This window comes from Sarcophilus harrisii, chromosome 4 (assembly GCF_902635505.1).
Source record: "Sarcophilus harrisii chromosome 4, mSarHar1.11, whole genome shotgun sequence".
Taxonomy (NCBI): domain Eukaryota; kingdom Metazoa; phylum Chordata; class Mammalia; order Dasyuromorphia; family Dasyuridae; genus Sarcophilus; species Sarcophilus harrisii.
The window spans coordinates 39367512-39382616 of NC_045429.1; the positions used below are offsets into that span (position 1 = coordinate 39367512).

The 15105-nt window shown below is 33.8% G+C and overlaps 1 protein-coding gene across 2 annotated transcripts in view; it reads left to right on the forward strand.

The window, feature by feature from the left end:
* COL24A1 (collagen type XXIV alpha 1 chain) overlaps positions 1-15105 on the forward strand; it is a 357598-nt gene that overhangs the window by 291812 nt on the left and 50681 nt on the right. For both annotated transcript variants that reach the window (XM_031969393.1, XM_031969394.1), the window contains 2 exons: positions 6548-6601; positions 8592-8699. In XM_031969393.1, the coding sequence (XP_031825253.1) occupies positions 6548-6601; positions 8592-8699 (162 nt within the window). The remainder of the gene's footprint in view (positions 1-6547; positions 6602-8591; positions 8700-15105) is intronic.

The window sequence follows — 15105 nt, forward strand, 5'->3', positions numbered from 1 at the left end:
GAACCTGCATCAAAATAATGAGAAAATAATGGGACTACAGTCACCAAACATCAATTATAACCAATCTCTCAAAACCTGAATGAATGTCTCTATTATAATGTTATTCTGTATGTTGCTAAGAGTTTTTCTCTTTCTACTTGGTACATGGCCTTCTCTAGTCTTCTAGATGTCGGGGTTTTTCTCCCATATTTTGGAACCATAAGTATTGTTCCAAATGTTATTAAAATTTTAAATGGAAAAACTAGCATGTATTTGTTATAACAAGTTGCTAATATACTGTTTATTGTATACAGTAGACGGTTAAGCAACATTTATTGAGTGAATGACTCATTTATGTATTCCTGCCTGCTCTACTGCATCTATCTACCATGACCTGATGAACTCTGACCTATATTTTGCTCATTGTTTTCATCTCATAAAATTTCTAATTTTTAGAATAATATAATTTTAAAACTAGGGCAGCTAGGAGGAATAGTGGATAGAGTGTCAAACTTGAAGTCAGGAAGAGTTATCTTCCTGAATTCTAATTTGGCTTCAGATGCTTATTAGCTATAAAATCCTGAGCAAAAGTACTTAAATCTGTTCGCCTCATCTGTAAAATGCACTGGAGGAAAAAAAAACAGAAAACCACTCTAGTGTCTTTGCCAAGAAAACCCCAAATGGAATCACAGAGAGTCAAGCGTGACTGAAATGGCTAAAAAACAGCAAATTTAAAGCTGGAAGAAAACTAACTGGTCTATCCTCCCATCCCTTGATTTACAGGTTAGGAAATTGAGGTCACAAGCATTTCTGTTACTTGTCCAAGATAACAGTCAGCATTTGAACCAAAATGATAACCCCAAGTGTTCTGATATCCATTGTTGTATACAAATGTGTTAAGATTTTTTTGGTAGATTTAAATATAAATAAAAACTAAATATTCATTCTATTCAGACAAACCATTCATTCAGTTATCACTTACTATATTAGTATCTGAAAAGAAAAATAAATGAGATCAATTCAAAACCAATTGCAAGATCAATACACTTGGAACAAAGAATCAAAATTCAGTGGTTTCCCTGAAATCAGAACTATAGTTTTGAGTATATGAAAAAAGTTTAATAATTTTTCATGATATGTGTCCTGCCTTTTTTTTCCCTTTAGAAAAAGTATTTGAGAAAGAATAAATGCTTTAGTTAAAATGGAAAGTGTGTTGTGATCTTTTTGAATTAATTTGATTTTATGGTAACTTCCCTTAGGAAGTTTGACAGAAATAACATATAATTGAGATAACAAAATTGTCACTATTGACTTTGTGAGGTTGTCAAAGGAAAATTACTACATAAGCTAAAAGTAGGAGATAAATGTGAATTGTTATTATAGTTTTCTGATAGCAAAGCATATAAATATTATTTTATGTGAATCAAAATGAGACTGCTTTTTTTTTATTATAGTAACTTTTTATTGACAGAATCCATGCCAGGGTAATTTTTTTTACAACATTATCCCTTGCACTCACTTCTGTTCCGATTTTTCCCTCCCACCCTCCACCCCCTCCCCTAGATGGCAAGCAGTCCTATATATTTGAATATGTCCTAGTATGTCCTAGATACAATGTATGTGTGCAGATCCAAACAGTTTTCTTGTTGCACAGGGAGAATTGGATTCAGAAGGTAGAAATAACCCGGGAAGAAAAACAAAAATGCAAACAGTTTACATTCATTTCCCAGTGTTTTTTTCTTTGGGTGTAGCTGCTTCTGTCCATCATTGATCAATTGAAACTGAATTAGGTCTCTTAGTCAAAGAAATCCACTTCCATCAGATTACATCTTCATACAGTATCATTGTTGACGTATATAATGATCTCTTGGTTCTGCTCATTTCACTTAGCATCAGTTCATGTAATTCTCTCCAAGTTTCTCTGTATTCATCTTGCTGGTCATTTCTTACAGAACAATAATATTCCATAACATTCATATACCACAATTTACCCAACCATTCTCCAATTGATGGGCATCCACTCAGTTTCCAGCTTCTAGCCACTACAAACAGGGCTGCCACAAACATTTTGGCACGTACTGGTCCCTTTCCCTTCTTTAGTATCTCCTTGGGGTATAAGCCCAGTAGAAACACTGCTGGATCAAAGGGTATGCACAGTTTGATTACTTTTTGGGCATAATTCCAGATTGCTGTCCAGAATGGTTGGATTCGTTCACAGCTCCACCAACAATGTATCAGTGTCCCAGTTTTCCCACATCCCCTCCAACACTCATCATTATTTTTTCCTGTCATTTTAGCCAATCTGACAGGTGTGTAGTGGTATCTCAGAGTTGTCTTAATTTGCATTTCTCTGATTAATAATGATTTGGAACACTCTTTCATAGGAGTGGTAATGATTTCAATTTCATCATCTGAAAATTGTCTGTTCATATCCTTTGACCATTTATCAATTGGAGAATGGCTTGGTTTCTTATAAATTAGAGTCAGCTCTCTATATATTTTGGAAATGAGGCCTTTATCAGAAAAAAATGAGACTGCTTTGAGCACAAAGAAATGACATTACAATAAATTGGTGAAGCCCCAATTTTTAAAAATATGTCTTTGAATGTTTTTCTATCACCTATGATAAATTTTTCAAAGCTAGCTATGTAAAATAAGCACAATTATGTATACATTATTATTACCAATTATAATATTAATGAGAATGTAAAGAGGAATCCCTTGATTCATAGAGTGTTCTACTTTTAATAAAATAACATCAAGAAAGCATAAAAGGTTTTAAGTGAAGGTTATTCCAATTTTTTGTATTAGTTGAGTAAAACCTTGTATATTTCTGGTGACAGCAACCCAATCAATCATCTTCTAACACTTCATATACCAATAATTTTCTTCTCATTTTGCTAGATCTGTAATCAACTGGCAAATAGATTCATTCTATCCAATATTGAAGTTTTAATTTAGTTTAATAAAGGTCAGCTGTTAACTTAATTAATGGGGAAAAGAATTAGAGAGAGGATTCCAGCTCAGATCCTACTTTTAACTGCACACACACACACGCATGCACACACACACACACACACACACACACACACACACACACAGAGTTAACTCTCCCTGTTTTCTTACACACATGCAGACACACAAATTAAATGATAAAACTTATACTTCCTAACTCAGAAAATTGTGAGAAAAGAAGTGTGAAAACTATAAAATATACAAATGTGAGCTATTGTTATTGTGTTCTATAAAAGTCTAAATAATTTTAAAGCCATAGTTAACATTACTCTGTCTTCTTTTCTACCTGATTCATTGCTCAGATGTTGTTGACTCATTTTTCTTTTTTTTAAATAATATCTTTTTATTTTCAAAATACATGCAAAGATAGTTTTCAACATTTACCCTTGCAAAATCTTGTGTTCCAAATTTTTCTCCATTCCCCTTCCCTCTCTTCTTCCCTCCCCTAGACAGCAAGTAATCCAACATAAGTTAAACATGTGCAATTCTCCTAAATATATATCCATATTTATCATGTTGTGCAAGAAAATTCAGATCAAAGGGAGAAAAATAAGAAAAAAAACAAGCAAGCAAACAACAAAAAAGTTGCAAATACTGTTGTGATCCATATTCAATCTCCATAGTTCTCTTTCTGGATGCAGATAACTCTCTCCATCACAAATCAATTGGAATTGGCCTGAATCATTTCATTGTTGAAAAGAGGCACTTCCATCAGAGTTGATCATCATATAATTTTGTTGTTGCTATGTACAGTGTTCTCTTGGTTCTACTCACTTCACTTAGCATCAGTTTGTATAAGTCTCTCCAGACCTTTCTGAAATCATCCTGCTAGTTATTTCTTATAGAACAATAATATTCCATTACATTCATATACTATAACTTATCTAGCCATCCCAATTGATGGGCATCTACTCGGCTTCCAGTTCTTTGCCATTAAAAAAGGGCTTCTACAAACATTTTTGTACATGTGGGTCCTTTTCCCTTTTTCATGATTTCTTTGTGATACAGATGCACTAGAGACACTGCTGAAACAGAGAGTATGCACAATATTAAAGCCCTTTGGGCATAGTTCCAAGTTATTCTCCAGAATGATTGGATCAGTCCACAATTCCTCCAATGTACCAGTGTCCCAGTTTTCCCACATCCCCTCCAACATTTATCATTATCTTTTCCTGTCATCTTAGCCAATCTGAGAGTTATGTAGTGGTATCTCAAAGTTGTCTTGATGTGCATTTATCTAATCAATAGTGATTTAAAGCATTTTTCCATATGACGAGAAATGATTTTAATTTCATCTGAAAATTGTCTGTTCATATTTTTTGATCATTTATCAATTGAAGAATGGTTTGTATTCTTATAAATTTGAGTGAATTCTCTATATATTTTAGAGGACTTTGTCACAATCCTTGGAAGTAAAATTTTTCCCTAGTTTTCTGTTTTCCTTCTAATCTTGGCTGCAATGATTTTGTTTGTGCAAAAACTTTTAGTTTAATATTATCAAAATTTTTCATTTTGCATTTCATAATGTTCTCTAGTTCTTCTTTGTCCATAAATTTCTTCCTTCTCCACAGAGCTGAGAGGTTCATTCTCCTAGTTTGCATATAGTATCACCCTTTATGTCTAAATCATGAGCTTATTTCAACCTTATCTTGGTAAAGGGTATTAAGTGTTGATCACTGCCTAGTTTCTGCCATAATATTTTCCAATTTTCCCAGCAATTTTTGGTTTATCCATTTTTCAATTGTGTCCACCCTCCATTTGGTGTTTTCTTGGCAGAGATATTGGAGTAGTTTGACATTTTCTTCTCTAGCTCATTTACAGATGAGGAAACTAAGGCAAACAGGATTAAGTGATTTGCCTAGAGCCATATAAATGTATGAGGTCAAATTTGAACTTGGGTCTTCCTGACTCTAGACTCAACAGTCTATTTACTGTACCACTTCCTACTTATTTTAAAGGACAGGATATAGAGGGAGACAAAACACAGGATTTGGACTCAGTATATCTGGGTTCGTCATTTACTACCTCTCTGACCTTTTGCAAAGCAAAACCAAACAAGTAAGTAATAAACAAGTGCTTATTAAGTGCTTTTTTTGTGCCAGGCACTTCTTTTGAACCTGTAATTCACTAAAAACCCCAGATCTCTTTTTCCCCAGATGCAGTCCTAATTGACCATGCCTTCCCTATGCTGTACTTGAGTCAGACTTTTTGAGCCTAAATATAATACTTTGTTCATTTTTGCTCCTTTTAAATGCTTCACTGAAATCTGAGAAAGCTATACTGACATTATTTCTCTAACATGCCAATGTAATAATAATGTCCCCCAAAATGGAAATGATTTTCATTTGGAATAATCTGTTGTTGAATGGATTAAGTGGCACAATGGTTAGAGCTCTGGAGTTAATACTCAGGGCATGCGTTCAAAATTCAGACACTCATTTATCGAACTTAGCTATTTGATTATAGTCAATTTGCAACCTCTGCCTCAGTTTCCTCACCTAGAATAAGAATGATAATATAATTTACCTCCCAGGGTTGTTGTTAGGATAAAATGAGATCATATTTGTAAAGCATTTAGCTTAGTGCCTAGCACATAGTAGACACTTAATAAATGTTTGTTTCTTTCTTCCTTCCTTTCTTCACAGAGTTACAAGAATCAAATGAGAAAAAACATACAAAGCATTTTATAAGTTTTAAAGTGTTAGATTAATACTAGTTATTGTCATTATTATTATTGATGAAGCAATGCCAGCTTTATAATCACTGCTTATTTTTACTTGAGGTTTATCAATCATCTTTTTATGAATATATTTACAATTATTCAGAATCATAAAACTTAGAACAAAAAGGGACTTTTGACATCAATAGACTGAGACTCAATGTGCTTAAGTGACTGCTCCAAATTAAAAGGTTATTTATAGCAGAAGAGAACTGGCAATTGCACCCAAGTTTCTTCATACAGTGCTCTCCCCACTCACTACCCTAGGATTGTCCTGTGTGCTTTTGACAAATACTCTGAAAAACACTGTAGAGTTATCCATGTATCCCACATTTTTCTTTTTTAAAATCACAAGAATGTCATCAGAACAATAGCATGCTTAGGGAGGGTCCTTTACTATCTTGGTAAACCAGCTGCTGCAAAAATCATTTTAATTTGGAGCCTCCCATTACTTAAAGAGAAGAAAAGAGTTCTATGGATAATGATGATCTTGTTCTTAAATTGCGGAATATAAGCAAAATAGGAATCGTAAAGGGCAAAATATTCATTTGCATTTCCAGCATGAAATCATATAAATAAAATCATCTCTTCAATTTTCCTCCAACTGAATCATAAAATGTCAGAAATGGAAGAAACCTCAGTGATCATCCAACTCAATCCTTCATTTTATAGATGAGAAAACTGAGGTTGAAAGAGGAACTGACTTATCCCTGTTAGGAGTAGAGTTGAGAAGCAAACCTACATCTCTTGAAGCCCTGTGCAGAGCTCCTCAAAGTTTTTGATTCAATTCCCCCTTTTTTTTAACCAACTGATAACTCTGTTTGACATTTTTAGGGTCCAAAAGGGAAGAAAGGAGCTCCTGGTCTATCTGGGAAACCTGGGATTCCTGTAAGTAGCAATTTTCTCTCATTGATCTCTTGTTGCCAAATAATCACAATAACTTCAGAATAGCAGAAAAGTTTTATGACAACTTATAATAATCTCTTATATAATTAAATTGTGGGGAAAAGCATATAGGTCAAAATCCAGAGAGGTCAATCAGTGACCTCATATCCCGGAAAGATGGTCTCCTCTTTGAAAATGGAAGCTTGACTTTTGAACACAGGGACCAGAATCCCAGAGACTCAATTGTCACCCGAAGATTAAATCACCTTAAGCCTATGTGGTATACTAACTAGAGGAAATCCACTAGCTGAATAATGGAAAGCCTATAGGAAGCATCCTTTGGAGTGGAACAAGGACCAGGTCTGGGAAAGATGGCAATCTTCTAGAGAGCAATAAAAAAAGGCAAGAGGACTGTTTCTTTTTTTTTCTAAATACTTTTATTTTTTAAATATATTTGTTTTCAACATTTACTTTCATAATATTTTGATTTCCATTTTTTCTCCTTCCCTCTGGCCTTTCGCCTCCCCAAGACAAGACTGGCTTTTAAATAAACTTTTTTTTAATAAGTGCATGTATATATGTATATATATGTATATGTATATATATATATTAGAAAAATGAAAATTTTGTTCTCTAGCACATACAAGTTTATTTTGTATTAAGTCATCTCATGTGTTAGCATGGTAGAGGACAATAATACCCAAGAGCACAATTTTTGAATCTTGCCTTGTCCTTAAAAACAGAGAGCTTAGAATTATGGCCCAGTTAGGGGAGGGGTTGAGGTGGGGGCAGGGAGTCAAGACCAAAGATTTCTTCATGGTACTAAATAACAACAGTGTCTAGTAATAACATGCTGGAGACACATGATGGATTTTAAATTTGAGGTCTCAACTTCTTGTTTCCCCAGAAAATAAGACAGAGTGGGCTAAGACACAAATTCCTTCCATTTTCTAATCTTCCCTCACAAGGCAAAGATGATTTTCACATTAACCGCCAATAACCTCAGCTGGCCAAACAGATGTGTTATTGACTGGCTCAGTTAAGACTTCCTACCCATCAACCCTAGCCAAAGGCAAGATGTAGCTGTAGATTGTCCCTTGAAAGGATATGTAGAAAAATACTTAAGCAAAGAAAAATAAATTTAGATCCAATAAAGTATAGGCTATACTAGAAAAAATAGAGATACTGGCACTGATAGGCTATTCCCTTGATTTTTTAATCTATCTGATCCAAAAGGACAATAAAAAAAAAAGATCTGATTTCTAATGTATGAGGACAATAGGAACACCACCACAAGGAATAATTTCTGAAGATGAAGAATTCAATCCAGTCCAGCAAGTATTTCTGAAGTACTATGCTAATTTCAAAGAGTTTCTGTTATTTTGGAATTATGGACAGGAGCATGAGAGTCCAATATGTACATTGATATAGATAGATAGATATAGATATAAATATGTATATAATAAGGACATGGGATGGGGGAGGGAATTGGAGAATTCAAAGAAAAGATCCCAAAAAGAAAATTGAGGAAGGAAAGAATGCTTTCAACTGAGAGAACCAGAGAAGCTTTCACAGAAGAGAAAGATCCTAAAGGGTGGAAATGAAATCTTCTTGGAATGGGGAAGAGTGTCTCTTGATAGATATCCTGGCTCAGCTGTAACATGTGACCATTATGTTCTCCACAGGAAGTTAAAACATGAACTTGGAACAAGTAGAACTATCAGGAAATACTATTAAAACTGAAAGAGTTAAATAAACATTGATAATTAGCATAACATTTCTTGGTTAGGAAAACCTCATGACAGAAACTTGATCTTTTTGAATTCATTCTATAATTTTACAATTCATTACTACCTCTCTGAGGAGGTTTTGGATTTATCATGGGACAGATATGTTCAAATAAAACTCTACTCATTCATGACTATAGAATATGGGAATCTAGTCATGTGTATTATGTCTTTGTATAACCAGTGTAATTATTTGATTTGTCAAGGGACTCATGGGCCCACCAGGACGAAAAGGTGAGCCAGGATACCATGGAGCAGAAGGCATCCTTGGAAATTCTGGAAAAGTTGGGCTACCGGGAAGACCAGGGCTTCCTGTGAGTCATTTAAATATCACTTTGTCCTTTTATAAAACATTATTTAAACTTAAGCACAAGGGTTTCATTACTAGAGCATGAGCATACTATCTATATTTCTTTGCTTTGGCACTATCTCAGATTAAATTAGTCAGTCTTTTAATAGTTATTTCTGGAGACCTATTTGGGGTGATGTCAAGTTAATTTGTAGAGAAAGTCAGAAAGAATATTATCTTGGATCCACTACTGTATAATACCCCCACACATAGTATCCCTTCACCCCCATGTAAATAATTTAAGCCATTTGGCTCATATAAAAATTTCGATCAGAATGCTAAAAGAACAAATTAAAGGGCAACTCAACCTGATTGTCTTGGGTTTTATCTATTTGGAGTATTTATGGAACATTTTGGTTTGGGGCAAAAATTCAAAATGAGTTCTGCCAAAATTCATTTTCCTTTAATTTTCATAGTTTTGGTACTGTTCAAGGACTGTGCAAAGATTCTCTCAGTGTTCATTCAATTTTGGTGTAATAACATAGCTTCCTTCTTTCTTCCCAACATTTTCCTTTCTGGATTCCAACTAATATAATATTTCATGTACATTTGTTTTAAGCAAAAAAACATTTGCATAAGCTTTCTGGTTTTGTTCTGCTTCCCTGTTAATTTCTTAGAATTTTCCTTATATGTATGCAAATTGTTACTCTTGTTAATTCTTCTTAGTTTGTGGGTCAGTGTCAAGTAAAAGGAAGGCCTCCAGTAGAATGCTCTGAGAATCCATCCTTGGCATTTAATTGTGCTGCATTTTTATCAGTGGTTTGGACAAAAGAAGAGATGGCAAGCTTTCCAAATTTTTACAAATTTCATAGATAATGCAAAACTTAAAGAGAAAACAAATACACTTGGTTCAGAGTTCAAATCAAAAAGAGCTAAATGGGTTAGAATGATAGGTTAAAGATAATAATATGAAATTTAAGTAAGTAAATGTAAATTCAATATTTAAATTTTAAAAATCAGTTTAGCACATACAAAATGAGGCAGAGCCTAGAGCAGTGTAGTTGTGGAATATTTTAACAGATCTGAAAGTTTTAGTGGCCTACAAACTCACATGAGTCAATATGTGATGTGGTAGCCAAAAAAAAAACAAAACAAAAAACAAAAAACAGAACCTGATATCATTCTAGTCTATATCAAAAGAGACATAACATCTAGAACATAGGAGTAAATAGTTCTGCTATTCTATAGTAATATACCCAGTTCTTGGTATCATGTTTTTCAAAACACATTGATAATCTAGTGATCATACAGATGAAGGTAAACAACATAACTATAGACCTTGAAACCATGTCATATAAGGATCCATTGAAAAAAATCAGAATGTTTATTCTAGTGTATTGGGGGAGATGGAAGGAGTTAGCAGAAGACCTCTTGATAATTTCATAATTTTCTTCAATTATTTGAAGGTTTAAGAAATGAGAAGTTTTCTATTTGGCCAAAGAGGGATAAACTAACAATGGTTGGAAATTGATGAGAAGAATATTTTAATTAAATATGAGAAAAACTCTCCAAACTATAGGGCTATGCAAAAGTACAATAAAATTATTTCGGGAGATCGGATTCCCTCCATTAGAAATCTTCAAACAGAAGCTGAATAACTATTTCCTGAGGAAATTATCAAAGGGGTCCATGAATAGATATAGAAGTCTCAGATCCTTTCCCACTATGAGATTTTATCTCTATCTCAGACATCAAAAAGATGGCTATTTTTATTTTAGTCAGGAGGTCAGCAAATCTATTGGGTACCTAATATTGCCAACAACTTCTAGAACTAACCTCAAATGCCAAGGGAAATTTCTTTTTTCCCTGTACTGAATTGTCTGGTTTGTCTGAGAAAGCAGATTCAAGTAACTGGTGTATTCTAGATGTAAATGTTCCAGAATCAGATTCTAAAAGGATACCCATTTTGATTGTTTCTACTAGTCTTTGTATCATCTTTGATCTCTTTGCAATCCATGTGTAAGAAAGTGCTAGTATCTATAATAATTTTAATAATATTTTCAAAAAGCTTTTATTTGAAATGCTGCATTCATAGGAAGATGCAATTAAAGAAATATACACACTAAAACATCACAGTAACTTGTCTTCAGGTCCCATGTAATTGGGTCACATTAGAATGAAACCATCTTTAAACATGGGCATTGTTGCTTGGGCATTTCTGGTGCTGTCCCTGCAAATAGGAATTGAAATGGGCCCACTCAATTGTAAGCTCTGGTGAGTGATCTTAGTGAGTCCATTTTCTTGTGTATTATATTTCAGCTTGTATAGTTTCTTTTATATATTTGGATAGGTGAAGTAAGGGAAATCTCAGTGTTTCAAAAGTCATTATGTTTTCTTGTTGTTGGAAAAGTAGGAAAATGGCATATTCGTGTATTTGTTGAATATTAACTTATGAAACTGAATGGCAAATTATAAATATTAGTAATAGCAAATAAATGCATTTCTTTACTAGGAATAGGAAATATTTCATATTCCAACTGGAGTACAGACAGTACATTCCAGATATGCACAATAGAAACCAGCATGGTGTATTTACATGCATTTTATGTGCTGAAGAAGAATTTCAGCTATTTGGTATATGGGATACTCATCAGAACATTAGTTACACATCAGGGTAGTAAATTACTTACCACATTAGGTCATTCAAAAGTTCAATGTGACAAACAGCTTCTTCTTGGCTGTAGATGATACCTGGAGGCTCCCACAAGAAGGATCAAAAATTTCTAAGTAAAGAGAACATTGAGTTGGCTTATGAAATCTGAAACATTTGTTCTTACATAAAAGCAGCTATGTGGCAACTCGCTGTCAGATGCTAGCTGCTAGTAGAATCCATCAACAGAACCGCCCTAACAACCCTGGATCCATACTCAGCAACCTAGCAGTTTATAGAAGAAGATAAGTAGACAATGATTTATGACCCAGAGAAAAATATCCAGGAAGGTGCTGAAATAAATGGGATTTAGGAGATTAGAGCATTCTGGAGTCACATCGAAACTTGAAAGGTCGCTCTTAGATTGACTTTGTTGGGAGTACCAAACCGAACTTCTTGAGCTAAACTCAGAACTAGAATGTAACAAACATACCTGAGAGTAGACTTTGAAGTCTACCCGTTTCTTCAGTCACCACACAATACAGTTAGGACTAAGAAGACAGGACTCAGAGGAACTCATTCCACTGCCTTTAGAGAAAGCCATATCGCATTATCAAAATAAATTGCATAATATCATTTTATAGGGAAGAACCACTTAATCCTAATCCTAATTCTGACCTGTTCTGAAAAAATAGAGGTTACAGCATCCCCGAATGGTAACCATGCTTGCTTATTGCTTTGTTCTGTTTCTAATTAAGTCAACTTGGGGCCCACTTGACAGAGAATAGAGAAGGCTGACTTTATAGTCAGAGAAGATTTGACTTCAAATCCTGTTTCAAATCATGTGGGCTACATGATTATAGCCAAGTCACTCAAGCTACTCGTGTCAGAAAGTCAGCTGTCATGCTATCAGACATGAGAGTACCACAGACAAGAGTCAGAATTTTGAACCTAGAAGTGACCTTAAAGATGATATTTTCCAAAATCCTCATCTTATAGATGAGGAAATTGAGAGTTCAAGTGATTTGGTCAAAGCCACAGAGATAATGAGTAGCAATGCCAACATTAAAACCCAATTCTTATGTTCCAAAGCCAACTTTTTGTCACCTTATAATACTGCTCCTCTAACAATTCTTTGCCAGTCTATTAAGAATATCATGTAGAAATTTTTACAAACCACCAATATTTTAACTTATCCCTAAAATAAGTAGATAAGATCTTAAAAGTTGTTTTTCAAAATTTTAATTCTTACAAACCAACTAGTATTTTTTATTGACTTGTAATAATCATTAATGCAAAGTCATCTGAATAAATATTGAAGGCAACACACCAAGTCATTTCAGGGATTTCTAAGGTAATTAACCTTTCCCTGTCAGTAATTCCTAAAACAATTCTAAATTTCTTTGCTTGTTATCTGAGCAATGAGTTAATAACTTAGAAATATTTAAATTTCATAGAAGCTGCTATTGAAAGGAATCCTGGAAATAAATGACTTTGTAACAGGAAAAATTAATAGTAATTAATCTGATTCTCATTTAAATGAAGAGACATACTGAACATCAGACTTATGTTGGCTCAAATCTGAGAAAGACTCAGCAGGAAATATTCTATTCCTCGACTATTCCTTAGTCCTACTACTGACCACTAGTCATTTGTTTTCTTATATGATAAATTCTGGACAATACATGCTTTTATAGAATCTTTGAATAGTAAATTCATTAACATTAGTAAAGGATCCTGAAATGTCTTAATATCAGATATATGCTTGCATTAACTTCTTTATGAGATCCTTAAGCTGACCCTCTTCTAGAATGTTCATTAATGAGCAATTAACTATGAGGTCATGATATATCCTGCTACTGTTAATATTTTTATGTAGTAAGTTGTAATACTTATGCTCAGGAGTAGTATCACATCGAGTTACTCTGAATACTGATGTGTTTGCATCCAATATTACAAAAGATTCATGAAATGTTTTCTTGAAGAATTTGGTCTAAACCTAAGCCTTAAATGAAGTGTTGATCTTTGTGAATAGAGAAATGTTTTTCTATAAATGACTCTCTTTAGATTGCAAAGTACTTTAAGTACAATAAAGTATAAATTTTAAGATCAAATGAGATAAAAATTGTAAAGCACTTAGCACAGTGCCTGACACATAGTAAGCATTATTTAAATGTTAGCTATTATTAGTAATAATGTTAATTATTGTAAATTAGTAATGTCCATCATTATGATATTAATAAGATATTATTAAGCATAAAACTACACTACAACTTTTGGGGAACCCTGTATTGCGACCTAAAATTAATCTGCAGCCCAATTAGAATTAGATAGCTAAATGAGACTTTAAAGAAGCTCAATTTACTTAGAATGATATCCTGAAGGTTCTAAGGTAAAGAAAGTACAAATAAACAGGAGGTTAAGCAAAATCTGTAACTGAAACCAAGTTCCCTGGAATACATGTGTCTGGGTAAGGGCACTGTTCCATTGCTTCATTTTTTAAAGCATGGTACCACAGTGTTTCTTGGCTTACCTTTAAACACCCTGCTGAGTTTTTCCACTGAGAAAAATATTTATTCTGGGGTTTCTAGCCTTATGCAATTGCTTGATTTTCCTAAACAATGTTCTGCCCCTTTTAGATGAAGCCAACAAAGTTAAAGCATCCCTGGCATGATCACCTTGTTATTTTAATCTTTTTACAACATCAGATGAGTGCAACTGAAGGATAACATTGAGGCGAATCACCATTGCCTAGTGTATATTTCCTTCCTCACAAGTGAGTGTTTTAAGTCTGAGCTGTAAACTTAGCACATCTGTAGTAAATGAGTCTACCATGCTGTTTTCATTGAGCTGGACTCCTTTTTCACATGAGTATCATCTCAATCATTAATGAAAAGGAAAACAACATTTCCCTGCAAAAGATCATAAATCCATTTATCATCCCAAATGAAGGCTTACCAGATTTTTTTTATTGCTATGAATAAAAAAAACTTTTTTATTGAGAAGAAAGGTAACTCTCGGTGATAAATTGAGACTTGTTTTTCATTTTTTTACAAAAATTTAAGCATAGTATAGGGATGTGATATTCATCCTAAAAGAAACACTGAAAATCTTGAGGATTTCATTGGGGTTTGTTTCTATCATGAGTGAAAAAAAAAAAAACTAGCTCAGCCTATTCAAACTTGGCACCCCATGAGCAGAAAACAGCAGGACCACCATGGAAGCCCACATTGTGAACACAAGAAACCTTGCATCCCAGTTGGGTTGTGTGTATCCTCTGGCCCATAAGCTGGAAACAAGCTATGGCAACTTTTATTTGCATGTAGTTTTTATTTGTAATATAGCCTTTTTCTTAGGAGAAAATTTGGAAATGAAACATATTTACTTTGGCGAAATGTGTGTTACATAAATTTAGTCAACTCTTGATTATCCAGGGGCTGATTAACTGGTTATGGATAATCCAGACTTTTTTGGTCCATTTTCCTCTTGTAGTTTATGTTTTGGCTATTTTCCTGTTCATTAGAACTGCTTCCAGAGAAAAATAGCCTCAAATCAATCAATCTGTCTACTGAGTAAGATGAAAAATTTGGCTAGGGAGGAAGATAAAAGTATTGGCTGAAATGGTAGTTTAGTTTTACCCATGGTTTTCAAGGACAAATGCTGCCCCTTTTCCAATTAAACATGAATTATTATACAAATAGAAGTGAATAGTTTTTCTGTTTCCACTGAAAACAGGGAATGAGAAAATGTAAAATATGGAAATAGGAGTGAAACATTAAGA